Source organism: Engraulis encrasicolus, chromosome 4, assembly GCF_034702125.1.
Source record: "Engraulis encrasicolus isolate BLACKSEA-1 chromosome 4, IST_EnEncr_1.0, whole genome shotgun sequence".
Classification (NCBI taxonomy): Eukaryota; Metazoa; Chordata; class Actinopteri; order Clupeiformes; family Engraulidae; genus Engraulis; species Engraulis encrasicolus.
In genome coordinates, this window is record NC_085860.1 from 26388717 (window position 1) to 26415211 (window position 26495).

At 43.4% G+C, this 26495-nt stretch overlaps 2 protein-coding genes across 3 annotated transcripts; both read left to right on the top strand.

Annotated features, from left to right (window-relative positions):
• Positions 1-5402: 5402 nt before the first annotated feature.
• On the top strand, positions 5403-12552 carry LOC134447516 (hyaluronidase PH-20-like). 2 transcript variants are annotated; one of them, XM_063197011.1, is made up of 4 exons: positions 5403-5439; positions 7285-8228; positions 10166-10255; positions 11858-12552. In XM_063197011.1, the coding sequence occupies exons 2-4, from the start codon at positions 7290-7292 to the stop codon at positions 12191-12193; spliced, it is 1365 nt and encodes a 454-aa protein (XP_063053081.1). In that variant the 5' UTR covers positions 5403-5439; positions 7285-7289; the 3' UTR covers positions 12194-12552. The 2 variants fall into 2 exon arrangements, with proteins under 2 accessions (XP_063053081.1, XP_063053082.1); XM_063197012.1 differs by lacking the exon at positions 5403-5439 and adding an exon at positions 5475-5554.
• An 8260-nt stretch (positions 12553-20812) lies between these two features.
• Positions 20813-26301, top strand: LOC134447517 (hyaluronidase PH-20-like). Its single transcript, XM_063197013.1, has 4 exons — positions 20813-20887; positions 21302-22245; positions 22953-23042; positions 25349-26301. The coding sequence occupies exons 2-4, from the start codon at positions 21307-21309 to the stop codon at positions 25682-25684; spliced, it is 1365 nt and encodes a 454-aa protein (XP_063053083.1). The 5' UTR covers positions 20813-20887; positions 21302-21306; the 3' UTR covers positions 25685-26301.
• The last annotated feature ends 194 nt before the right edge of the window (positions 26302-26495 follow it).

Below are 26495 nucleotides of genomic sequence, written 5' to 3' on the forward strand. Positions count from 1 at the left end.
TCAGTGCTGTTGCGAGACAGTCACCCTCATAGAGTTCTGCCGTATGACCTTTGTCTCCATGGCATGATTTAGCCTATAGCCCAAAGGTAACCCAACCCACCGTCTGCTCCCATATCAACTCGTCATATCAACTGCACTTGTCTGCTTCATCAGCCACTACAGTAATACATCAAGGCTGTTCCCGTGGTAACACATCAGGGCTGTTCCCTTGGTAATACATCAGGGCTGTTCCCATGGCCTTGCTGTCCTGTCCCTGGTTAACTCCCCCACCTTGACATAGGGTGCATGAGTTAGGCCCTATTCTATTTTGTAGGCCCAAGTGCATATGCACTGGTAAAGTTGTGGTATAGGTGAAATCCAGCAATGCATTTATTTAAAAATCTATATTTTGTATCCATCAGTGACGTGCCCTGGGATTTATGGCTGGTGAGGCAACTTTTTCAATATCAGATTTTCAAATAAATAATTGCCAAATAGGCCTACCGACAAGTTCCATAGCTTTCTTAACATAAGGTAGGCCTACATATTTTGACATAAGCTTACTGCATTTCCGCAGAGAAAATGCTATTAGATCTCTCTCTCTCTCTCTCTCACACACACACACACACACACACACACACACACACACACACACACACACACACACACACACACACACACACACACACACACACACACACACACACAGGATTCAAACAGTGGTCTCACATATACCACACAGCACCAATGTGGAGAGGAGAGGAGAGGAGAGAAGGGGAGGGGAGAGGAGAGGAGAGGAGAGGATGAGAGAAGAGGAGAGAGGAGATGAGAGAGGAGGAGAGGGGAGGAGAAGAGAGAGGAGAAGAGATGAGAGGAGAAAGGAGGAGGAGTGGAGAGGAGGAGGAGAGGAGCTCAAGGAGAGGAGAGGAGAGGGAGAGGAGAAGAGAGAAGAGGAGAGGAGATGGGAAAAGAGAGGAGAGGGGGAGAGGAAAGGAGAGAAGAGAGGAGAGGGGGAGAGGAAAGGAAAGAAGAGGAAAGGAGAGGAGAGGAGAGGAGAGGAGAGGAGAGGAGAGGAGAGGAGAGGAGAAAAGGAGGGGAGAAGAGGAGGGTAGGTGAGGGGAGAGTAGTGGAGAGTGTAAGCTCCTTCACAGCCCACTGCTCTCACACACACACACACACACACACACACACACAGGATTCAAACAGTGATCTCACATAAACCACACAGCAGCAGCAATGTAGACTGAGCATCACGGCGGATGCTCAAGACACACAGGATTCAAAACATGGTGTCATATAGACCACTGAGCACCACGGCGAACAAACCGGTGTGATAGCTTTCGTGATACGCACCGGCGGTACCCTGTACTCAACTTTACAAACAGTTACCGGGCACATGAGAATCCGGTGCCCATCACAAAAGCTACCACACTGGACAAGAATCACGGCGGATTCTCTCCCTCCCCACGGGTCTCACAAACACAGGCTTCACACACATAGGAAATTGGTCCTACCTGAACTCGTGCATCAGGTCCATGCGCCGCTCTTTTCCTTCACTTCCTTCACGTTGTGCATGCTAACGTTACTTTAGCCGGTGCTGTTCATCCAAAGCCCCAAACGTCGCCCCAAACGTCCAAAGCAATTTGGCATTGAATATGAGTAGCCGCGAGGATTTGTGTTTCGTGAGGCTCCTTAGTCCTTAGTAAATTGTTAAGTCGTAAAATCCCATGCGAATGGTCTTCCACACATTCTCGCCGGTTGCAAACAAGACACAGGGGAAACAACAATATTTTCTGCAGTGTTGTACCACTCACTTTGAAATGATCGGGTAGTTATTCTGACCGGTCACCTGAGTAGAAAACCCTTCAGCTCTGTCGGTCCTCCATTCTTTATCACATATTTTCCCCTTGGAAATCCAACTTTGAGAATGCTCTTAGTTTCGTTATGAAATCCACTTGTAGCAGTCAACGTGAACAAGCTAGCCAACAACACCGACTGACTGTATTGTGAACTTCAGATTCGCTATGACGTAACTGTCCAGCAAGACTCAACACCAGAAGGAGTCTGCGGCCAGGCTACTGCTCGCCTCACCATTGTATATTTCAGTGGGCGTTATGCCAAAGCGTCCAGAGTAAAGAAATGATAATCACACGTAGAAAATATTTAAAAAAATATCAGGAAATGAGGGCACACCATACATACTTCTATTAAGTGTATAAAAACGTTTAATACAATATTACCAGGTTGCATTCACAGAACGAGCAACATGGCGCATGCGCGCAACTTTGTTAACGAGGGATTGCGCAATCCGGGGTGAGGCCAGTTCAGAGTTGGCCCAAATTCAGCGTATTCGGAGCAATTTGACATGAAATGGGCAAATATTACGATTTTGGCCACGGAAATGATTGAAAATGAGTGAAACTGTTTAAATACTGCTCAAATGGTAGTTATGGTGCAGATGCTCGAAAACAATAGCTGTTATTGTTACTATTATTCACATTAACTGCATCTCATCATTCTCATCTAGAGCTGGTGAGGCCGTGCCTCCCCTGCCGTATTGGAGTGCACGTGCCTGGTATCCATATATTTTAGATCCAATTTACACAACATACAGATGAAAGAAATCTCAATGGCTATGCCAACATAAATCGTTGTAGAACATGGAATCACCTGCGATGGTATCTTCATCAAAACTATGTTTGCATGCACACTAATAACCCAAATCATGCATTTACAAAAATATCCATATCCAGTCGTCTTAATGTGCCCAGAGCTTTCTGTAAGGAGCCACAGAAGACTATATCAGTAGACATAGACATATATTACCATATGTCATTCGCCCTGGATCCATAAACTTATTTCCGGGATCCCACAAGTCCTTGAAGTGTCTCTGCGTATGGTCCAATGGTGTGCAGGCTATATTAACACTACCGACCATGACATCGATGAATGATGACCACATATTTATATACATATGTATCTATAGGGTTTCCCATTTCAGTATATAGAATACCGTTGAATGGAATATCTTTATATTTGTCATTGTAACACAAGTACCATGTAATTGAGCAGTCCTTGCTCAATGGAGTATACTAAAAACACACACACACACACACACACACACACACACACACACACACACACACACACACACACACACACACACACACACACACACACACACACACACACACATGCACGCACGCACACACAGCGCTTTTATAGTATATCTGTTTGTCAGAAATTGTAATACATGGAAATACATTACACAATGTAAATACTGTACATTGCACATTACACACAGTATCTAATATACCTAATATAATAGTTCAAGCCAAATGCTACAACGTGTGGAATTCTGGCTCATGACATGGCTAAGCAACGCTATGCAACTATTTTGAATTACTCGATCATCTTCACAAGTTGGTAGAGTCATGTCAATATCAGTCTAGGAGTCATGGAACGGTGATGTGGTGACGGCTGGGCTGATGAAGAGGTCAATGCAGCCTCGTGAGCTCCCTCTGCAGTTCAAAAGATGCATCAACCGACAGCCTTCAGACCTTGATGCAATACCTAACTTATAGGGTTTTCACACTTAGTCCCTTTCAGCCATTTAAGTGAACTCAGACCTGTGACTCAGCATTTTCTGTGCATATGTGAATGCTCCAAAGTATACCCCTTGGAAGTGAACCATGCTGAGACCTTCATTGATGTGGTCTCAGTACGGTTCGCTTATGAGTTCTGACAAGTTACACTTGTGACTACATCGTTTTCACGCCTGGTCCCTTTCAGCCGCCTAAGCGAACTCAGAGTAGTGACTCAGCATTTTTGCCACATATGTGAAAGCGTACCCAGACCCCTCGGAAGCGAACCGTACTGAGACCTTGGTTGACGTGGTCTCAGTTCGGTTCGCTTATGAGTTCTGACAAGTTACACTTGTGACTGTAATCACTTAAGGAGGGCTCTAGAGGACCAGGTGTGATCAAAATGAAGACTGACACACCATAGAAGCCTAACAGGCCCAGAAATATCAGGCAGTTCTTTTTGTAATTCACTCACAATATGAACAAAAACAGAACTTAGTCCTTTTACTGTCAGTTCACTTTGTGGTCCACTTAAAGAGCACTGAGTTCAGTTCACTTAAAGAGGCCTCGGAGTGAAAATGAACATACTCGTAAGGTGGGTTGAATACATGGGTGTGGAAAATGTTCTAAACAAATTGTAAATAGACTGTATTTATATAGCTGTACATGCATGCCTCACATTCACCCATTCACACACCAGTGGCCGTGGCTTCCATACAGGGTACCACCCTGCCACCAGGACCAATGTGAGGTTAAGTATCTTGCTCAAGGACAGATCGATGGGGGTCAGACCGAGCCAGGCTTGAACCTGCAACCTTCTGACTGCTGGTTCCTAAACAGCCTCCTCTACCAACTGAGCCACCACCACCCGAACAAAGACCTTTTGTAGAGCTCATAGAGAACATAGTATTTATGCTAAATTAAATTTGATGAAAAGATGAAAAAGACAGACCAACAAGCAGAACTTGACAATTAATGGTGAGCTTTGCCTGCCTACAGATGAAAGGCAAAATGCAAACTACAACATAAAAAACTACTTAAACTACAAATTAAGTATCAAATTGTGAATGACTTTTGACATACGGTACACCAAAAAACATTTTTGAGTTACTGTAAGCATGTTGACTTCATCTCTTGTGATATATCCAGACTTCAGCGATATATCCAGATTTCATATTTTTTTTACCAGGTGTTTGGTGGCACCTTTTACACAAACTGAAGCACATGTCTTGACATTGGCATATATATAGATTATCTACGGAGCACAACGTGTATGAGAACCATTAGTTTCTTATCTACCTGCCTAAACAGACCCACAAGATAACACTCTGCAAATACAGACAGGGAACATGATGACTTCCATTGCCATTTGCCTCCGTTTTTTACCCCGTTTTTATCCACTAAGAAGGTCTTTCTCTAGGGGCAGTATCCAGGGGGAGCTTGGACAGGAGTGATATTGTCCAGTCATAAACTTTCAATATTTCTTTTGTACACAAATACTGTTATTTATTCTATGTGAGGACCTTTCCTCATTGGGGAAACTTTGTACTGGACACGGACACTTGCCAAGACAGGTGAGGGAAAATATTGCACGTTTTTAATCACACATTCACCTTGCACACTCTAAAAACAAAAAGCTTTGAAGATGGTGATGACTCTATTGTGCGATAACTATATCAAAGGGAATATTAAATTTGTTCTGTCTTTTAAATTATAAAAGTGTTTGCAGCATTGTGATATAAAAACCATTAGTAGTTGTTATCACACACCAAAACAAACATTGTCGTGAGCAGTGAGGATAAGAGCGCTGAGTGAAATGTATAAAAGACAACAGAGATGTAGCAATGATGCCGCGTGCGTAGCCTACCTCTGACAGGTAAGACCATGTCTTTGGTTTCAAGTTACCTGTGACCATCGGAAGTAAGTTAAAGGACATTACTGATATTCAGAGGAAGAAATTACAAGAATTTCAGAGGAAAGAGGGAATTCCAGTTAAGTTTATTTGACGTAATGTAATCTAGACATACAGTAGCTTCTCATAATTTGCCTATAGCCTCATAATACTGTTGCTGCCAGTGGAACACTGCAGTCTTCAAATGGATTTTATTACCACAATACTACATTACAACAGTGGGCTACATTAACCCATTGATGCCTGCGTTGCGCAACATTGGCTCTGGCGCCTGGAGCTGCATTACACGACATACAGGCTCATGAGATTTGAGACAACTTTATTAAAAATCTGTTTGTTTGAGATGAATGAACACACTCTAATGAAAGACGAGCGTCTGAGCATTTAAATGCAACTTAGTGCATGCATATTTTTATGTGCTTCAGAAGCTGAGATATTTAGGTTTTTATAGGCTGAGGGCAGCTTTTCTTTAAAAGGGCTCAGGCATTCAGCACCCTTTTTTGCAGGTGCCTTAGGCGTCAATGGGTTAAGCTTTGTTAATATATTCATTTGTGATTTGGTCACTAACATTCTGGTGGCAGCAAATGAATAACAGGTACCTTAATAGTGGAACGGATAACTGCCCAAATACCCCAGAATAGTTCACCTTGGTATGCAAGCATGAAATCCGGCGCAAATGTTCATTAGTATGCACTCTTTCAAAATTTGGCGTTGTCCACGCAGAAATCCAAGATGGCCACCATTTTTCAAGATGGCCACCCTCTACACTTACAAATAAGGACAGGAACAGCGTACTTAATGATGAGAGCTTGAGATTTGGCACAAATATCAACCAGAATCAATGTTTTTAAAGGCACTAGGGAGGGTTGCACTTCACATTTGCAATATCACTAGGTATTGCATGCAAGACCAAGGCCAAGCCTGTAGCATTCATAGTGGAGTGCGTAATTGCCAAATTACCCTAAAATAGTTCACTTTGGTATGCAAGCATGGAAATTGGCATTAGACATTAGACATTCTAATGACATTAGAATGTACTCTATCAGCTAAGGGCGTTGGCCACGCAAAAATCCAAGATGGCCGCCCTTTTTCTATATGGCCACCCTCTCCACTTGTAAATAAGTCCAAGAATAGTCAAATTAATGATGCAATCGTGTTATTTGGCAAAAAAAATCATTTGTATGCACTTTTTCAAAATGTAGTGTTGGCCACACAAAAATCCAAGATGGCAGCCATTTTTCAAGATGGCTACCCTCTCCGCTTCTAAATAAGGGCAAGAGTAGTTAAATTAATGATGCAATCATGCAGTTTGGCAGAAGTCCAAGTCCAATAAGTCCAAGAATAGTTATATTAATGATGTAATCATGTAATTTGGCAGTAATTTCTTTGTATGCTCTTTTTTGTAAATATGGTGTTGGCCACACAAAAATCCAAGTTGACCACCATTTTTTTTCAAGATGGCCACCGTCTCAAATTGTAAATAAGTCCAAGAATAGTTATATTAATGATGTAATCATGTAATTTGGCAGAAATTTCTTGGTATGCTCTTTTTTGTAAATATGGTGTTGGACACACAAAATCCAAGATGGCCGCCATTTTTCAAGATGGCCACCCTCTCCACTTGTAAATAAGGCCAAGAATATGCAGTTCACTTTATGATGCAAGCATGAAACTTTGCACAAATAATCATTAGAATGCCCTCTTTGAAATGAACTGAGAGAGAGAGCACTTTCTTTTAAGAGAGTAAAATGTCTGAACAATAATACAATTTTTTTCCTCATTCTCTTTCCATTTTTCTCTCTAAAATAGCCACCATGGATCATCATCGTGTACACAAAGGAGCCTTGGGCCTTCTGGTCCAGGTGATGCTACCTCTCCTGGCCTTGGCCTCCAGTACTGGTCCCCAGCTTCCACAGACTGCTGCCCCCCTGATAGACGGGAAGCCATTTGTGGTGATTTGGAACAGTCCCTTGAAACACTGCACACAGCACAATGTGCCACTTGACATGTCAGCCTTCCAAGCGGTCACCACCCCTGAACTGGTGCCCAATCAGTTCCTCAGCCTCTTCTACCGGGACCACATGGGCCTGTGTCCATGGACCGACTACAAGACAGAGAATGAGTACAACGGCGGATTTCCCCAGAACGGCGACCTCCAGGCCTCTCTGGCCAAGTCCAAGAGCGATGTGGCCAAGTACATCCCCAACTGGGTGCCAGGTCTCGGGGTTGTCGACTGGGAGGACTGGCGCCCCCTCTACAGCCGGAACTGGGGAACCAAGACAATCTACCAAACGCTATCCATAGAATACGCCCAGCAGCACGACCCCTCCCTCACCGCAGAAGCAGCCAAGGTCGTAGCCAAGCAGCAATTTGAGAAGGCGGCCAGAGGTTTCATGGAAGGCACGCTGAAGGTGGCGGAGAGTGAGAAACCTGAGTACCTATGGGGCTTCTACCTATTTCCAAACTGCTACAACTACGACTACGATGAGCCGGGTTACACGGGGAAGTGCGGAGAGACCGTGGAGAGTCGCAACGACGAGCTCCTGTGGCTGTGGGAGGCCAGCACGGCCCTCTTCCCCTCCGCCTACATGCCCACCACACTCAGCGACAACTACAATGCCGCTCTGTTTGTCCGTAATATGGTGCAGGAGGCCCTTCGCACGTCCACGCTCCCCAAACGGCCCTACACCGCACCCGTCTTCCTCTACTCGCGCATACTCTTCCGTGAACAGAACGAGCTCTTCTACAAAGAGGTAAGCCGAAGATGAGCTGATGCGGTCATGTCACTGACGGCAGAATGTACATTTCAAATCACCTAGTACTACCTGCGCATTTAAGCAACCAATAATTAACAATACTTGAAGTTCGACACTAACAAAGTAAACTAAAGAAGAGCTTTATGTGATGGACAAAACAGCAACATACAGTAAGCGTATTCCAATACCTGGTTCGACCTGTGTACCTGTGTATTATAATTATATACAGTGCCCTCCATAATTATTGGCACCCCTGGTTGAGATGTGTTAAAAGCCTTAAAATACATTCAGTGTTTATTGCAGAAGAATACTGTCACACTGAAAATTGTAGGAAAATGTAGCCTTCAACTCAAATGAATTGTAAGAAAATAAAAAAATCCCTGACTGAAAAATAATTATTTTTCATTAAATCACCTGTTCCACAATTATCGGCACCCTTAACAATTCCCAGGAAATAAATATAATTGAAGCATTTCTGTCATTTCTACAGTAGTTTACAAAGTTTACCAGAGTATGTAGGAACATTTAATTAGTAATTCATCACTTCCTGTTTCCCTGGGGTATAAATATGACGTGACACCGAGGCCATTTCTCTTATCCACTCTTAAACATGGGAAAGACAAAGGAACACAGCATACAAGTGAGGCAGATGTGCGTCAACCTTCACAGGTCAGGCAGAGGCTACAAGAAGATTGCCACTCAACTGCAGCTGCCCATATCCACTGTGAGATGAATAATTATGAAGTTCAAAACACTGGAACAGTGGTAAAACAAGCCTAGACGAGGACCCAAGTTTCTTTTGCCAACCACGCACAGTGAGGAGGATGGTAAGAGAAATCAAAAGATCTCCAAAGCTCACTGTTACAGAATTACAACCAAATGGTAGCATCCTGGGGTCACAAAGTCTCCAAATCAACCATCAGGCGCTGTCTACACACCAACAAGCTGTTTGGAAGGCATGCACGGAGAAAACCTTTCCTCACTCACAATCATAAACGCAAATGTCTGGAGTTCGCCAAGCGGTATTGGGGCCTCAACTGGGACCGTGTGCTTTGGTCAGATGAGACCAAGATTGAGCTTTTTGGCAACAAAACACTCTAAGTGGGGTCTGGCGTGCCACGAAAGATGCGCATGCTGAAAAGCACCTCATACCCACTGTGAAGTATGGGGGTGGGTCAGTGATGCTGTGGGGCTGTTTCGCTTCCAAAGGCCCTGGGAACCTTGTTAGAGTGCATGGCATCATGAATGCTTTGAAATACCAGGACATTTTAAATCAAAATCTGTTGCCCTCTGCCCAAAAGCTGAAGATGGGTCGTCACTGGGTCTTTCAGCAAGACAATGACCCTAAACATATGGCCAAATCTACACAGAAATGGTTCACCAGACACAAAATCAAGCTCCTCCCATGGCCATCTCAGTCCCCAGACCTCAACCCCATTGGGAACATGTGGGGTGAACTGAAGAGGAGAGTACAGAGGAGAGGACCCAGGTCTCTGGATGATTTAGAGAGATTCTGCAAAGAGGAATGGCTAAAGATCCCTCTTTCTGTCTTTTCCCCATCTTGTGAAACATTATAGGAGAAGATTAGGTGCTGTTTTGTTGGCAAAAGGGGGTTGTACAAAATATTAACACCAGGGGTGCTAATAATTGTGAAACACATTATTTGATGTCAAATAATTATTTCTTTATGTGGGATTTTTTCCCTACTGAATAAATGCACTTGTATTGAAGGTTGGATTTTTCTCTTTTTTTCCATTAAGGTCCCATATTATTTAGAAAAAAATAATAATAATTGGAAGCTAAAAAACACATCTCAACCAGGGGTGCCAATAATTATGGAGGGCACTGTATATTTGTGTACTTTTTATATTGTTGTTGTTATTAGTAATAGTAATATCAGTATAATTTAAAGCTTTGATTTCATTCCTTCTCAGATCGATCTGGTGAGGAGTGTAGGGGAGGCCGCGGCCCTTGGTGCCGCAGGAACTGTAATATGGGGATTCGCTACCGACTATCCTAATGAGGTACTGTACGTTAGTTATAATCCGTTATAATCTTATTGGTAAAACAATGGTAACTTAGATTTAAGTTTATATTTAACATTTAGATTTAGATTTATCATTTAGATTTGACATTTAGATTTAACATTTAGATATAACTTTTAGAGTTAGCATTTAGATATAACATTTAGATTTAATTTTTACATTTATATTTATATTTGCATTTAAAATTTAGAAATAACTATTTAAAATATATCTCAGATGACAAAGATTGTTGTAAATGTACAAAAAGGGCAGTCTGAAAACTTCACACCGTTTTTAAAACACTGTTTTAAGCTAAATGTGACAAAATGTTGATGGAATTTAAGCTAAATGTGACAAAATGTTGATTAAATTTTCAGCACAGTCAGCTTTACAAACGGCGCCCCATAGGTAATGACTAAGTCTAAGGACCTCTGCAATGTAGAAGTATTGTTATGATGTTGAGCTCTTTCGGCAAATAGTGAATGGGGCAGTGGCCTATCTGCACGAAGATGCTACTGGAAATTTAAGTTAATCAATTTAGCCAATTTACGCATAACTGACACTACGCAACACATAACAGGTGTTCTTATCCATAGTGAGAACAGATGACAGTTAAGGTAAGATAAAAATGTTTATGTCCCAGAGTAGGAAAGTTGCATTGCACAAGCTCTGGAGAAAAGATTAGATTAAGAGTAAAGAGGGAGCAAAAGTATAACAACATACAGTAATTAACAATTAATAAGTAGAGTAAGAGTAGAGTACAAAAGTATAATTAACGAGTGTAAGTAACATTCTTTGCTCCAAAGACACTTACAAAGCAGACCAACAGCCAAGCTCAGGACAGGCAGTTCAGTGAATGGGAAACAGGTGAGGAGGGCTAACCAGGGTGTGTACACAACTGGAGGTGAATATTCTGATTTCAGAATGTGAAGTCCTGCAACATACATGTACATGTTCCAGCTAATTCCCTGAACCAAGTCCTCCAACAAAAATACTTTCCTGGCCCTGCCGTGGCCAACCAGTAAAGTACTCGTCTGCCATGCGGCCGACCTGGATTCGATTCCCGGCCCGTGTCCTTTGCCGACCCCTCCTCGTCTCTCTCCCCATTTGCATCCTGTCCACCTCTCAACTGTCCTATCATCAATTAAGTCTTAAAAGACCAAAAATATATATATATTTTTTTTAAAGAAAAGAAATCAATCCTTTTCTAATTAGTTACATTTTCTGTGTTGAGCAGATGAACTACCTTCTTACATTTACTTTGTGAAGTCACTTGAAACACAAATTATGCACAGCACAGCACAGAAAAAAAGGCATTTGCAATTCTGTAGTTACTTTGCAATCCCCTTCTGGGTGGTGACAATATTGGGATCTGAATCACTGCACCATAGGTGTAACACTGTCAACACCTGCCAACACACCTGCCTCCTTAGAGAATATACAGCTTACACAGTAATTGGAAATTTGGAATTTGTCTTAACAAGTTTGCCTGAGTAACCATCCATACACAACACCACGCCATGTAATGACTGATTCTCTCTCTCTCTCTCTCTCTCTCTCTCTCTCTCGCTCTTTCTCTCTCTTGCTCTCTCTCTCTCGCAGGCTGCATGTGAGGGCCTATCCAGCTATCTTCTCTCCACGGTTAACCCATACATCGCCAACGTGACGGCCGCAGCTCAGGTGTGCAGTGACTTCCTGTGCCAAGGTAATGGCCGCTGTGTGCGCAGGGACTACAACACGGACACCTACCTGCACCTGAACCCCGACCACTTCCTCATCCAGCGCTCCGCCTCGGGCTACACGGCCACCGGAACACCCTCCACGCAGGACTTTGCCTACATGTATAACTACTTCACCTGCCAGTGCTACGCGGGCAAGAGCTGTTCAGTCTCCATGCCCACGCAGCTTCCAGAGAGACCTCTGGTCATACACATATAATCCTCATCACTCATCGCTCTGGCCTCCTCTGAACACTCGTCCATGCTCATAATTGTTCATTGATTATAGTCAGGGCAGGACTGGCCATCTGGCATAGCGGACATTTTCCAATGTTATTTTATTTAGACTTGTTTGATATCAATATGTTAGTGATTTGTACTACATTTAGTATTGTGCCCCTTACATAAGCCATGCTCATGGTCATCAGATTGTTTTGATTCCTGATGAATAATTTTCCATTTAAGCACAGGAGGCTTTATACAGATGAGAACAATGAGATCAATGAGAACATGGTTAAAGATTCAACCACACAATAAATGTAGCAGCGCTAATCCAATACTTACAGAATATGACCCGCTCAGCCATTTCCACATGCGGTCCGCTCAGCCATTTCAACATGCGGCCCTCAGAGCCTTTCCAAGGGAAAAAAAATGCAGATTCATATGGCCACTCATTCTTAAATTGGCTACCCAAAACAAGGGTCTTGGAAATTAAGATTACTAAAGCCTACATCTAGGTACAATTAGCAAGAATGGCATAACTGACAATGGTGTAATTATGTTGGCGTACACCATTTCTTATTATTGGCACGGGCAAGTTGCCTACGACATCCGGCCCTTTGGTCAACTTTTTAAACCCAATGCGGCCCTTAGGCCAAAATAATTGCCCACCCCTGCACTAAAACAACATAGATTTGTCTCTCTAAGTGTAGCAAAGTAAGAGAGAACTGAAAACGTTTAATGTGCAGAAAAGCATCCAAGTCCTTATCTAGCATTTCATTATCATCAGCCTACTGATAACTTCACATGAGCAAGAGCAGGTGGCCAAAGAAGGTGGTGTGGCGATTAAAACTGTTCACCACCCAAACACCGCCAGGCCACAGCTTGACATAGACCACATCTCCTTGTAAGAAGTCCATTACGTTTCGACCTCAACAGTCTTCATCAGATTCTCTGTTGAAGACTGTTGAGGTCGAAACGTAATCCTGCCATGAAATAATAAAATGTAACAATTTAACAATAGACCACATCTCCCCCCTCAATAAGCAGAGAAAAGGCATTAGATACATCCGACCTGTACTCCTTTTTATGGCCATGGGGAACAAAATGCCCTGCATTTCTATGTAGCGAGACTCCTGTGGGTGCAGTAGAGCCATGCCCATATCCATGGACAACAACACAACACTTGTAGACCCCCTAATTGGAGCTGTGCAGACCCCTAGTGGCACAAACCAGTACAATACAAAGAAAGACGGATACAATTATATAAGCATCGACTGAGGACAAAGATGTCAATCTGGACTCTGTACAAGCATACCTCAATTCTGTACAAGCATACCTCATTATATCCCCGAAACGCGGAGCATCGGGGATGTAATGGTTTTGCGTGCGCCGCCGCCGCGTCCGCCGCCGCGTCCGCCGCGTCCGCCGCGTCCGCCGCGTCCGCCGCGTCCGCCGCGTCCGCCGCGTCCGCCGCGTCCGCCGCCGCGTAAGGTCTTTCGTGTTAACGCGATAACTTTTGAACGGATGTTTGGATTTGTCCCAGATTTTTTGGGTGAATGCTCTAGGGCGGGTTCATGAACTGATTCGAGTTTGGAGGTCAACACTTTCAAGATGGCCGAATTCAAGATGGCCGAATTTTTGTTTGGTCCATAACTTCTGACCGGGTGGATGGATTTGTCCCAGATTTGGTGTGTGAATGCTCTAGGGTAGGTTCATGAACTGCTTCGAGTTGGGAGGTCAACACTTTCAAGATGGCCGAATTCAAGATGGCTGAATTTTTGTTTGGTCCATAACTTCTGACCGGGTGGATGGATTTGTCCCAGATTTGGTGTGTGAATGCTCTAGGGTAGGTCCATGAACTGATTCGAGTTTGGAGGTCAACACTGTCAAGATGGCTGGATTCAAGATGGCCGAATTATTGTTTTGCCCATAACTACTGACTGGGTGGATGGATTTGTCCCAGATTTGGTGTGTGAATGCTCTAGGGTAGGTTCATGAATTGATTCGAGTTTGGAGGTCAACACTTTCAAGATGGCTGAATTCAAGATGGCCGAATTATTGTTTGGCCCATAACTACTGACCGGGTGGATGGATTTGTCCCAGATTTTGTGTGTGAATGCTCTAGGGTAGGTTCATGAACTGATTCGAGTTTGGAAGACAACACTTTCAAAATGGCGGAATTTTCTTTTGGCCCATAACTTCTGACTGGGTGGATTGATTTGCCCGGTAACACCTTATTTTAATGGTTCACCATTTCAGTGAATCTACCATATTAGGTACAGTGTAATAACCAATGTAACAATATTTAATACCATGTAATACTAGTGTAATACCAGTGTAACAATATGCAATATCAGGTACAGTGTAATAACGAGTGTAACAGTATGCGATACCATGTAATATAGTGTAATACCAGTGTAACAATATGCAATACCATGTAATACCACATGATGTAAGTAAAACAATTACATTGTATTAAATATTGTTACACTGGTTATTACACTGTACCTAATGTGGTATATCCACTGAACCATTAAAACAGTATTACCATTTGCCCCATTTTTTGCTTCATTTTCACAATAGTCGTTTGGTTTTAAGCCTATGCACGTCATGTCACGTCTGTATGTATCATATACGTTTACGAAATGGTGGACGGGAGTGGTAGGAATGATGGGGGACTGGAGGCGTCGCGTTTCGGGGATATACCTTAAGCAGTCGAAGGCGACTGCACAGGCAGTCTAGTTTTCTTTGCACATGGTCCCTGATGAAATAAACCAATAAACTAAACTAAACTAAACTCTCTCCTTAGTTGCCCTACACATGTCTCACTGGCTATCTATCTGGTCTCTATAGTCACTGCTTTATGCTCCACTGTCTCCAATAATGTTTTGTGTCCAAGTTCAGAGAGTGGAGCTTAGACACAGACACACGTGGAGCAACTTAACCCCTCAGCGCAGCACAATGGCTCTCTGTAATGTCATATCAATGCTGTTATGATGTAGTTAAGCATTTTCAGCAAGTGAATAGGGTTGCCGGCGACCCCTGCTGCAGTAAGAGGCTACGGAGGGAAAATGAGGGTGAGATTTACCTAATTTGTGTGCGTTTGCCAGATGTTATGGGTGCATGCTGTTTCAATTGATTGCCTGTGACAGAGGGAACCTGAAGGCGCACTTGGTAAAATGAGTTGTTCACTCAAAAAAATTAAAAAGAAAGCTGTGTTTTCCTGCCTAACACCTGCACCTGTATCACTGAAGACTTTACTTGACTTGACTTGACCATTGGGTATTTCTCAAAGTCCAGTGTTGCTGGGACGAGTAACGCCCATTTGTGCCTGGTGTTTCCAATTATTAATTACACTTAGAACTAGTTATTGGATACTCTTTGTTAAAATCCACGAAAAATGGGCATTACTCATCTTAGCAAGGCTAGGACACTTCACTTGGAGAAGTAGCCTACCCACTGTGTTGCATCCACATAGGTAATGCTGAACATGCCACCCTGTGGCTGAGAGGGGTAATGGTCGCAACGATCATTGTGAGTCAGTCGACATGTTTAAAGAATGACTTTTTAGGGCCCCATGATTATATTTTGCTTAGGGCCCCAAAAGCGCTAGATCCTCCCCTGCACACACAGCAATTTGCAACAGCACTGGAAAACGACAAGTGCTGCCTCCCATCTTGTGTATGTACCGTCAGTCAACGCAAATCAATAGAGAACACACCCATCTCTGTCAAACAATGGACTGAAACTGTGTGAATATGAAGTGACACATTAATCAAGGACCAGATCTGTAATGTCAGGTTAAATATCTACTTAAATCATGTGAGGTATTATAAAATACATTTTAAAATCAGTTTGTATTAATTTTGTGGATATTTAGCAACACACATCAACTATTGTCCTTATATAGTGTGTTCATTGACATTTTCACATTATTACGCCATTTTAGATCGCGATGAGCCCCCTTCCCCATTCATTTACTTACATGTCTAAGATCTACCTCCAAAAAATTGCTGCCACCGATTGCCGTGAAAAGGGGGGCGGGGTCACCTCTAGTCGAATGTTCTACCTCTAAGGTTATGCAGAATCACCAAGGAGAGATAGATAGATAGGAGGGCTTACTCACGTCATAACAGCGTAGTACGAAATGATGGCGAGGGGAGTACGGAAATTGTATTCTTCTTCTACGGTCAGTATTGGAAGCATCAGGGAAGCATGCAATTACACTTCCGCGCGGGTCGGAGTGTGGAACAGGTCATAGGACAGCGTGAATGTTTGTCAGCTGTCCTTAATTACCCCCAGCAATTACTGCTGACCAAAAGCTGCAGTTAATTTGGCCACAAATTATCCATCATGGTGTCGCCCCCACTGACCATGCGCAAGGGAGTACGGAAATTGTATCCATCGCACCCACTGACCAATGACCATGCGCAAGGGAGTTAATTTTCCATCCACTCGTGTCCTCAGGCAACGCCCCCGTACTACACCGTGGCCAATGCATTTCCCCCCGAGAGATTGTTCTTCTGTGTCGAGTTTCTTTGGTATCACCTTTGTCTCCATGGCATTTAGCCTATAGGTCAATGGTAACCCAACCCACCGTCTGCTCCCATATCAACCGTCGTCATATCAACTGCACTTGTCTGCTTCATCAGCCGCTACGGTAATACATCAGGGCTGTTCCCACGGCCTTGCTAAACTGCCCCTGGTTAACTCACCCGCCTTGACCCAGGGTGCAAACATTAGGCTCTATTCTATTACACTTATGTAGGCCCAAGCGCATACAGTATGTACTAGTAAAGTTGTAGTATAGGTGACAGCCCGCAATTCAAGATATATATATATATTTATAAAGATATATATTTTATATCCGTTTAAGTTTTTAGATCCCGTTTACACAACATGGGGATGATGTATAGCTATGCCAACAAAAATCGTTGTAGAACATGGAATCACCCGTCATGGGATTTTCCTCCAATTAAAACAAAAAAAAATCCTTTCACTCCTTCACTGTCCTGTACAAATAAAGTAGAAAAACACCAAACATATATATATATATATTGTAAATTAAAAACTCAAATTAAGAAAAATATTCAAAACTATGTTCACATGTACACCAATGGCCCAAATTATGCGTTTACAGAAATGTCCATATCCGGTCTTCTTATTGTGCCCAAAGCTTTCCGTAAGGAGCTACAGAAGACTATATCAGCAGTACTATATAAGACATATATTACCATATGTCGTTCGGCCTGGATCCATAAACTTATTTCTGGGATCCCACAGGTCCTTGAAGTGTCTCTGCGTATGGTCCAATGGTGTGCAGGCTATATTAACACTACCGACCATGACATCGATGAATGATGACCACATATTTATATATATATGTATCTATAGGGTTTCCCATTTCAGTATATAGAATACCGTTGAATGGAATATCTTTATATTTGTCATTGTAACACAAGTACCATGTAATTGAGCAGTCCTTGCTCAGTGGAGCGATAAATACAACACACACACACACACACACACACACACACACACACACACACACACACACACACACACACACACACACACACACACACACACACACACACACACAGAGAACTCTTATGTCTGTCGGAAATTGTAATACATGGCTGTGGTGGTGATGGCTGAGCTGATGAAGATGTCAATGCACAGAGCCGTAACAGCTCTGTCAATGCAGCCTCGTCAGCTTCCCCTGCTGTTCAAAAGATGTACCTACCGACAGCCTTGAAACCTTGATGCAACACCAAACTTATTCAACTGGCTTGAGTTGCAAAAGGCTTTCATTCAAAGATGAGAGGGCCACAATTCATCCTGATATGTGCATGCATATGTGGTAATGGATAGGTGTCACCAATTACTGAAACATTTTTGGGCGGTGCTGTGAATCAGTGGATTAAGACGCCGTACCACTACACCGGGGACCCGGATTTGATTGTGACCCAGGACCCGGGGTCGTTTCCCAAACCTTCCCGATTTCTGTCTCTTCCCACTTGTTTTCTGTCTAGCTTAATGCTACAATTGTAAATAAAGTCTGACCTCTTTTTTGCCAGCAAATGTTTTATTAGGTAACATTTTACTTTTGTTGTCTGTGTCTGTTTAATGCAAGATGTGCACCAACAATTTGTCCTATTTTGACCTCTGATATGTCACCCATAATGTTGTGTGCAATACTTTGAGCAAAATTGTGCTCTTACCTTGCTAATTGGACCTTCACACTATGCTCTTACTAGTGCAATGTGCAATTAATGACGATTGGCCACCTGGCTGGTCCACTTTAGCCATGAAACTTCCCACACTGACAGGTGTTCCAGTTTCATTGTCCAATCCCTGTAGATAACTGGGGCCTATACTACAAAGCGGGCTCAGGATAAGTTAAGGTTAAGTTAAGAGGTAAATCATCTAATAGAAGAGCTTTTCTTAGAAAATGAGGACTCCAGGCTCTTCTATTACACGATTTACCTTAACTTACCCTGAACCAGCTTTGTAGTATAGGCCCCTGATGTAAGAGCACAGAATTTGTTTGTTATACATGGGTTCGCCGTGTTTGTAAACACGATGTTGTGAGGAGGGGGAGACACTGGCAGCCAACCATGTGAGCTAATTTTTTGACCGACAGCGGTTTCCAACAGAGGTTGAGTTCCGCGCAGTCAGGAGAAAACAAAAATTTAGAACCCATGTATCACCTTCGCCAAGGAGGTATGTTTTCGGTTGAGTTGGTTTGTCTGTCTTTCTGTTTGTCTGTCTGTTTGTCTGTCTGTCTGTCAGCAAGATAACTCAAATACTTGCTAACGGAATTGGCTGGAACTTTGTGGAGTTGTTAGTAATGACCCAAGGAACAAATTATTAAATTCTGGTGGTTACCCGTAGCACGAACCGGAACCAGGACCTTTTTAAAAGATTCTTCACCATTGCTGGCCTGTACGTAAATCTAGACGCCCCTAGTGACCAGAAATTGAATTACGGGAACTCCACAAAAAGAAGGTAGAAAGATTTGAAGTGTAACATGGTCAAATGTTCTATCAAGCAGCTTCCTTGGCGGAGGTCTGCACTCTCTGAGTGCGTCTAGTTTTGTCTGTGTTTTCTATCATTACACAGTTCCTTCTATGAGTGGATAACACCACTATGATGTCATCCAAATGGTAAATGACCTTGTAGCAGCTGCAACAGGTTCCTAAGAAGTGGCCCACTCGGGGGCCCCACAGGTGAGTGGCTGGCTAGCAGTACATGGGGTGCCTAGAGGAGCAGGGTCATGGCATCACTAACAGGCCACAGTCAAATTTCTCAGACCATGTTTCCTAAACTACTACTCTAGTGGTTGGTTGAATACGTGGGTGTGGGAAATGTTCTAAACAAAGTGTAAATAGACTAAATGGGCTGCATTTATATAGCTTTACATGCAAGCCTCACATTCACCCATTCGTACACCAGTAGTCGTGGCTTCCATGCAGGGAACCACCCTGCCACCAGGACCAATGTAAGGTTAAGTATCTTGCTCAAGGACAGATCGATGGGGGTCAGACAGAGCCAGGCTTGAACCTGCAACCTTCTGACTGCTGGTTCCTAAACAGCCTCCTCTCCCAACTGAGCCACCACCACCCGAACAAAGACCTTCTGTATCGCTCATAGAGAACATAGTATTTATGCTAAGTTAAATTTGATGAAAAGATGAAAATGACAGACCAAAAAGCAGAATTTGACTCAAGGATGCTGTGATGGCAAACTCATGGCTCATAAGTTCAGTGCTACATATACATAGGATTATACAGTAACAAGCACTGGTGAGCTTTGCCTGCCTAAAGATTAAAGGCAAAGTGCAAACTACAACATAAAAAAACACATTAGACTTCAAATTAAGTTTCAAATTGTGAATGACCTTTGATATACAGTATATCAAAAAACATATTTGAGTTACTGTAAGCATGTTGACTTAATCTCTTGCAATATATTCAGACCATTTCATAATTTTTAACTCAGTGTTTTGTGACACCTTTAACAACTTTTACACAAACAGAAGCACATGTTTTGACATTGGCATATATACAGATTATCTATGGAGCACAAAGTGTATGAGAACCATTAGTTTCTTATCCACCTGCCTAAACAGACCCACAAGATAACACTCTGCAAATACAGACAGGAACATGATGACGATTTTCATTGCAGTTTGCCTCCGTTTTTATCCCGATTTGTCCACCAAGGAGCTCTCTCTCCAGGGGCAGTGTCCAGGGGCAGCATGGACAGGAGTTAGATTGTCCAGTCATAAACTTTCAATCTTTTTTCCATACACAAATACAGTTATTTATTCTATGTGAGGGCCTTTCCTCATTGGGGAAACTTTGTACTGGACACGGACACTTGCCAAGACAGGTGAGGGAAAAATATTGCACGTTTTAATCACACATTCACCTTGCACACTCTTAAAACAAAAAGCTTTGAAGATGGTGATAAATCTGTTATGCGATAACTATATCAAAGGGAATATTTAATTCATTCTATCTTTTAATTTATAAGTGTTTGCAGCGTTTTGATATAAAAACCATTAGTAGTTGTTATCACGCACCAAAACAAACATTGTCGTGAGCAGTGAGGATAAGAGCGCAGCGTGAAACGTATAAAAGACAGCAGAGATATAGCAATGATGCCGCGTGCGTACCTCCAACAGGTAAGACCATGTCTTTGGTTTCAAGTTACCTGTGATCATCGGAATTAAGTTAAAAGACATTACTGATTGCATTTTTCAAATCAGAAAACAAGAAATTCAGAGGAAAGAGGGAATTCCCGTGAAACTTATTTGAAGTAATGTAATCTAGATATACAGTAGCTTCTCATCATTTGCATACAGCCTCATAACGCACACTGTTGCTCCCAGTGGAATGCTGTAGTCTTTAAATTGATTTTATTACCACAACACTACAACAGCACATTAAGCTTTGGTAATACACTCATTTATGATTTGGTCACTAACATTCTGGTGGCAGCAAATGAATAACGGGGACCTTGTCTTAAGAGAGTAAAATGTCTGTACAATAATACTAATCTTTTTCCTCATCCTTTTTCATTTTTCTCTCTAAAATAGCCACCATGGATCATCATCGGGTACACAAAGGAGCCTTGGGTCTTCTGGTCCAGGTGATGCTATCTCTCCTGGCCTTGGCCTCCAGTACTGGTCCCCAGCTCCCACAGACTGCTGCCCCCCTGATAGACGGGAAGCCGTTTGTGGTGATCTGGAACGGGCCCGTGAGACACTGCACACAGAACAATGTGCCACTTGACATGTCAGCCTTCCAAGCGGTCACCACCCCTGCACTGGAGCCCAATCAGTTCCTCAGCCTCTTCTACCGGGACCACATGGGCCTGTGTCCGTGGACCGACTATGAGACAGAGAAAGAGTACAACGGCGGGTTTCCCCAGAACGGCGACCTCCAGGCCTCTCTGGCCAAGTCCAAGAGCGAGGTGGGCGAATACATCCCAAACTCAGTGGCAGGTCTCGGGGTCGTCGACTGGGAGGACTGGCGCCCCCTCTACGACCGGAACTGGGGCACCAAGAGAATCTACCAAACGCTATCCATAGAATACACCCAGCAGCACGACCCCTCCCTCACCGCAGAAGCTGCCAAGGTTGTGGCCAAGCAACAGTTTGAGAAGGCGGCCAGAGGTTTCATGGAAGGCACGCTGAAGGTGGCGGAAAGCGAGAAACCAGAGTACCTCTGGGGCTTCTACCTGTTTCCAAACTGCTACAACTACGGCTACGAGGATCCGGGTTATACGGGGAAGTGCGGAGAGACCGTGGAGAGTCTCAACGACGAGCTCCTGTGGCTGTGGGAGGCCAGCACGGCCCTCTTCCCTTCCGCCTACCTGCCAGCTACACTCAGCGACAACTACAATGCCGCTCTGTTTGTCCGTAATATTGTGCAGGAGGCCCTTCGCACGTCCGCGCTCCCCAAACGGCCCTACACCGCACCCGTCTTCCTCTACTCGCGCATACTCTTCCGTGACCAGAGCGAGCTCTTCTACAAAGAGGTAAGCTGAAGATGAGCTGATGCTGTCAAGTCAATGATGGCTAAATGTTGCCTGATTTTCACAGACTTCAGATCACTACCGCGATTCTGGTCTGACCGGGACTAAAACAATTAGCATTTCCACACAGGAAGAACTTTGTTTCCATGGCCTGGTTAACCCGCCTCCCTCGGCTTGCTACTGGTTGAGGGATGTGCCAAAGTTTAAACCAAACATTTCTTAGCCCAGTAGAACGTCTCTGCTTAAACTACGTCACTGCCTTGAACTTGCCTCTACCCAGGACGGTTGGAAATGCTCAGTTGATTGGTTCCAGACAAAGTAGGTGGAGTTCCCGCTGTAGCGGGATTGAGCAAGCTCTTGGCCCTACTGTGTGTAGCTGAGCCGAAGGCGTTGCGTCAGCAGTAGGGCGGAGCCCTACTAGGCTAAATGTACATTTCAAAACATTTAGTACTACCTGGGCATTTAAGCAACCAATAATTAACAATGCTTGAAGTTCGACACTAACAAAGTAAACTAAAGAAGAGCTTTATGTGATGGACAACATAGCAACATAGAGAATAACGTATTTCAAATTACCTGGTTCGACCTGTGTTCTGTATTATAATCATAATTATTTATATAATTCTTATAATTGTTTAAATTGTTGTTGTTGTTATTAGTAATATAGTTGTATTAGTATTATTTAAAGCTTTTATTTCATTTGTTCTCAGATCGATCTGGTGAGGAGCGTAGGGGAGGCTGCGGCTCTTGGTGCCGCAGGAACTGTGATGTGGGGAGCCTCTGCCGACTATCCTAATGAGGTACTGTACGTTAGTTATAATCCCTCCGTTATAATCTTATAACCTCCGTTCTTATAATGTTAAAGCCTCCGTTACAATCTTATTGGTACAACAATGGCAACGACAAAGTCTTAATCCCAGAACAGGAAAGTTGTCTTGGACTAGCTCTGTACTGCAGAAAAGATTAGATTAAAGGTAAAGAGAGAGCAAGAGTATAACAGAGTAATTAACGATTAACAAGTAAGTAACAAGACTGTAGTTAGCGTGTTTAATTATTGATTTTACGCAACATTCTTTGATCCAAAGACACTTACAATGCAGACCAACAGCCAAGCTCGGGGCAGGCAGTTCAGTGAATGGGCAACAGATGAGGGGACTGCAGCCAACTAGCCTGGTCCTGACCATCCCATAATGCTACCATTTCATTTTGTATTCATGGTCTGGGGGTTGTTTGATCTGACGCGATTGCAGGAAGCGGGACGTTTGCACTCAGTTCTGGTTTGAAATGATTGGACAGCTCTCACCCAATGGCCGACAGTTACTCAACAACAACATAGCGCAGGCGTTTACGGTATTGTCACGACCGTCCTCCCCCTTTCGCCAAACTGTCTCTTCGCTTATTGGCTGTTCTCTGGGGAGAGTTGGCCGGCCAATTTCTACCGCTCAACATGGCTCCAGAGAAAACAGGGGCCAGACTAGTACATACCTGTCAACTTTGAGCTACCAAAATCCGGGAAAATTCCCATATTTTAAGCCTAAATCCGGGAAATTTTCTAAAGGCCAAATTCTGACAGTCAACGGAATGACACTATGGGATGGTTCTATCTGCTTTTCACAACAGTGCGCGTGCAAAGACAGTCCTGTCTAAAATCCCTCAGACCACGTTTTACAGCATGGAAAAACAATGTAATGAAAACAGAACAATGAAATGAGCGCAATGAGTTTCTTCTTGTTTTGTCGCAGAAGTTGTCTGTTCGTGCAAAACTTTGCGCTGGTAGCCTACAGGTTATGATTAGGTTAATCGCATGATTCGCTGTCCGAGGCTGTTTTATGCGTTGCATGAATTGGCGGTTTCTGAGGAAATCAATTCTTGGTGGCATCTGGCATACAATCTTCTGACAGGTAGCTTGATAAGCAAGACCCTCTGTCTCTCTCTTCAAGAGGGGGTGTGACTCGTCGGACAGGGCCGTGGGTAGGTTACTGGACCGACTGTGTTTTTTAATAATATGAAAAATACGGGATATTTCTGGGAAAAATGTCAAATCGGGAAGAAATCGGGAAATGAGTCAAAATTATGGAGTTTCCCGGAAAATTAGGGATGGTTGACAGGTATGGACTAGTAGGGGGAAATTCAGGTATCCAGTAGCTTACATAAATACACAAATACACAAAAGCCCACATGGACATTTCAAGACACAAATAACACAGGAATAGTCATCAGGGCGGGGAAAATAAGATAAAATATTATCTTATTATAATATATGAGATAATAAATGTAGAAAAGGTAATTGTGCAAAAAGACATTCTGTGAGTTGGGATAGACCAATGCAGAAAAACATACTCTGTCAGTTAAGGTAGACAATCTTGACCTGGAACAAGTGTTGATGGATACATCTATGCTATAGTATAGTATGTAGAAGTAGGCAGTGTACAGAGTATGATAGGGGTTGAAAATTCTCACAATGTCACAGTAAAGTACAGGTAAGTGTATTAGGCAAACACACACACACAAACACACACTTTGGCAGAAGTACGTAGGATGGCGCGCGAGGCTACAGATAAGGAGGGCTGAAAAGTTTCAAAACCAGGGTGTGCACACAACTAGAGGTGATGAACATCCTGATTTCAGATTGTAAAGTCCTGCAACATGCATGTTCCAGCTAATTCACTGAACTAAGTCCGCCAATACAAACTTCCTACAAGCTTCATACAAGCTTTCCAAATTACTTGAGGTAAGCTAATTGCTTACATTTTCTGTGTTGAGCACACAGGCAGATGACTCATACATTTTGTGAAGTCACTTCATACTGTACACAAATTATGCACGGCACAGAAAAACAGGAATTTGCAATACTGTAGTGACAAGTGAGAATTACTTTGCAATCCCCTTCTGGGTGGTGACAATACTGTGATCTGAATCACTGCACCATAGGTGTAACACTGTCAACACCTGCCAACACACCTGCCTCCTTAGAGAATATACGGCTTACACAATAATTGGAAATTTGGAATTTGTCTTAACAAGTTTGCCTGAGTAACCCTCAATACACAACAACACGCCATGTAATGACTCTCTGTCTCACTGTCTCTCTCTCTCTCTCTCGCAGGCTGCATGTGAGGGCCTATCCAGCAATCTGCTCTCCACGATTAACCCATACATCGCCAACGTGACGGCCGCAGCTCAGGTGTGCAGTGACTTCCTGTGCCAAGGTAATGGCCGCTGTGTGCGAAGGGACTACGACACCGACACCTACCTGCACCTGAACCCCAACCACTTCCTCATCCAGCGCTCCGCCTCGGGCTACACTGCCACCGGAACACCCTCCACGCAGGACTTTGCCTACATGTACAACTACTTCACCTGCCAGTGCTACGCGGGCAAGAGCTGTTCAGTCTCCATGCCCACGCAGCTTCCAGAGAGACCTCTGGTCATACACATATAATGCTCATCACTCATCGCTCTGGCCTCCTCTGAGCACTCATCCATGACCAGGTCATGGATATACATAATCTCATAATTGTTCATTGATTATAGTCAGGGCTGGACTGGCCATCTGGGATAGCTGGTATTTCCCGGTGGGCCCCTGCACCCGTGTGGGCCCCTATTTTCAGACATGTAAAAAAATAAACTTTTTTACATGTCTGCAAATAGGGGCCCACGAGGGTGCAGGGCCCGCCGGTAAGTCAGTTCTGTGCCGCTAATTATGGAGGGCCCCTTGAAGTCAAAAGTGCCCCCGCCCGATTTCTCCCCCAGCCCAGTCCTGATTATACTTTACATGTTCTGGCAAACAAGCTCATTAGGCACTGAATCTGGCACGATCTGGAAAATAATTTGGCCTCTCACTGACTCTTTGACAGATTGTTGAAAGAGTAATTTCATCAGTCATCGAAAAGATTTGGAGATAACCTCCTTGATCACTACATACTGTAGGTGAGATGATGGGCAAACATGTGTCTGAACAGGGACAGGACTTCAAGGTTTAGGCCCTATGGAAGAATTGTACATTCTTCTTTTGCACACAACATACACCAGAAAAGAAATAAACGTCATGAACCCAAAGTACATTTTTGTGTGTGTCTTTACAGATAAAAGATCTATGGCTTTGAGTCACATTCTTTCATAGACTCAGTCGCTAACCACATTGTCCCACGGTTATCACAAACTATTAGACAATGGATGAATTATGTTCTGTAGAAAATGGATATTAAAATCTAAATAAGATATGGATCTAAATTAAAGAGCTGTAACAAAGC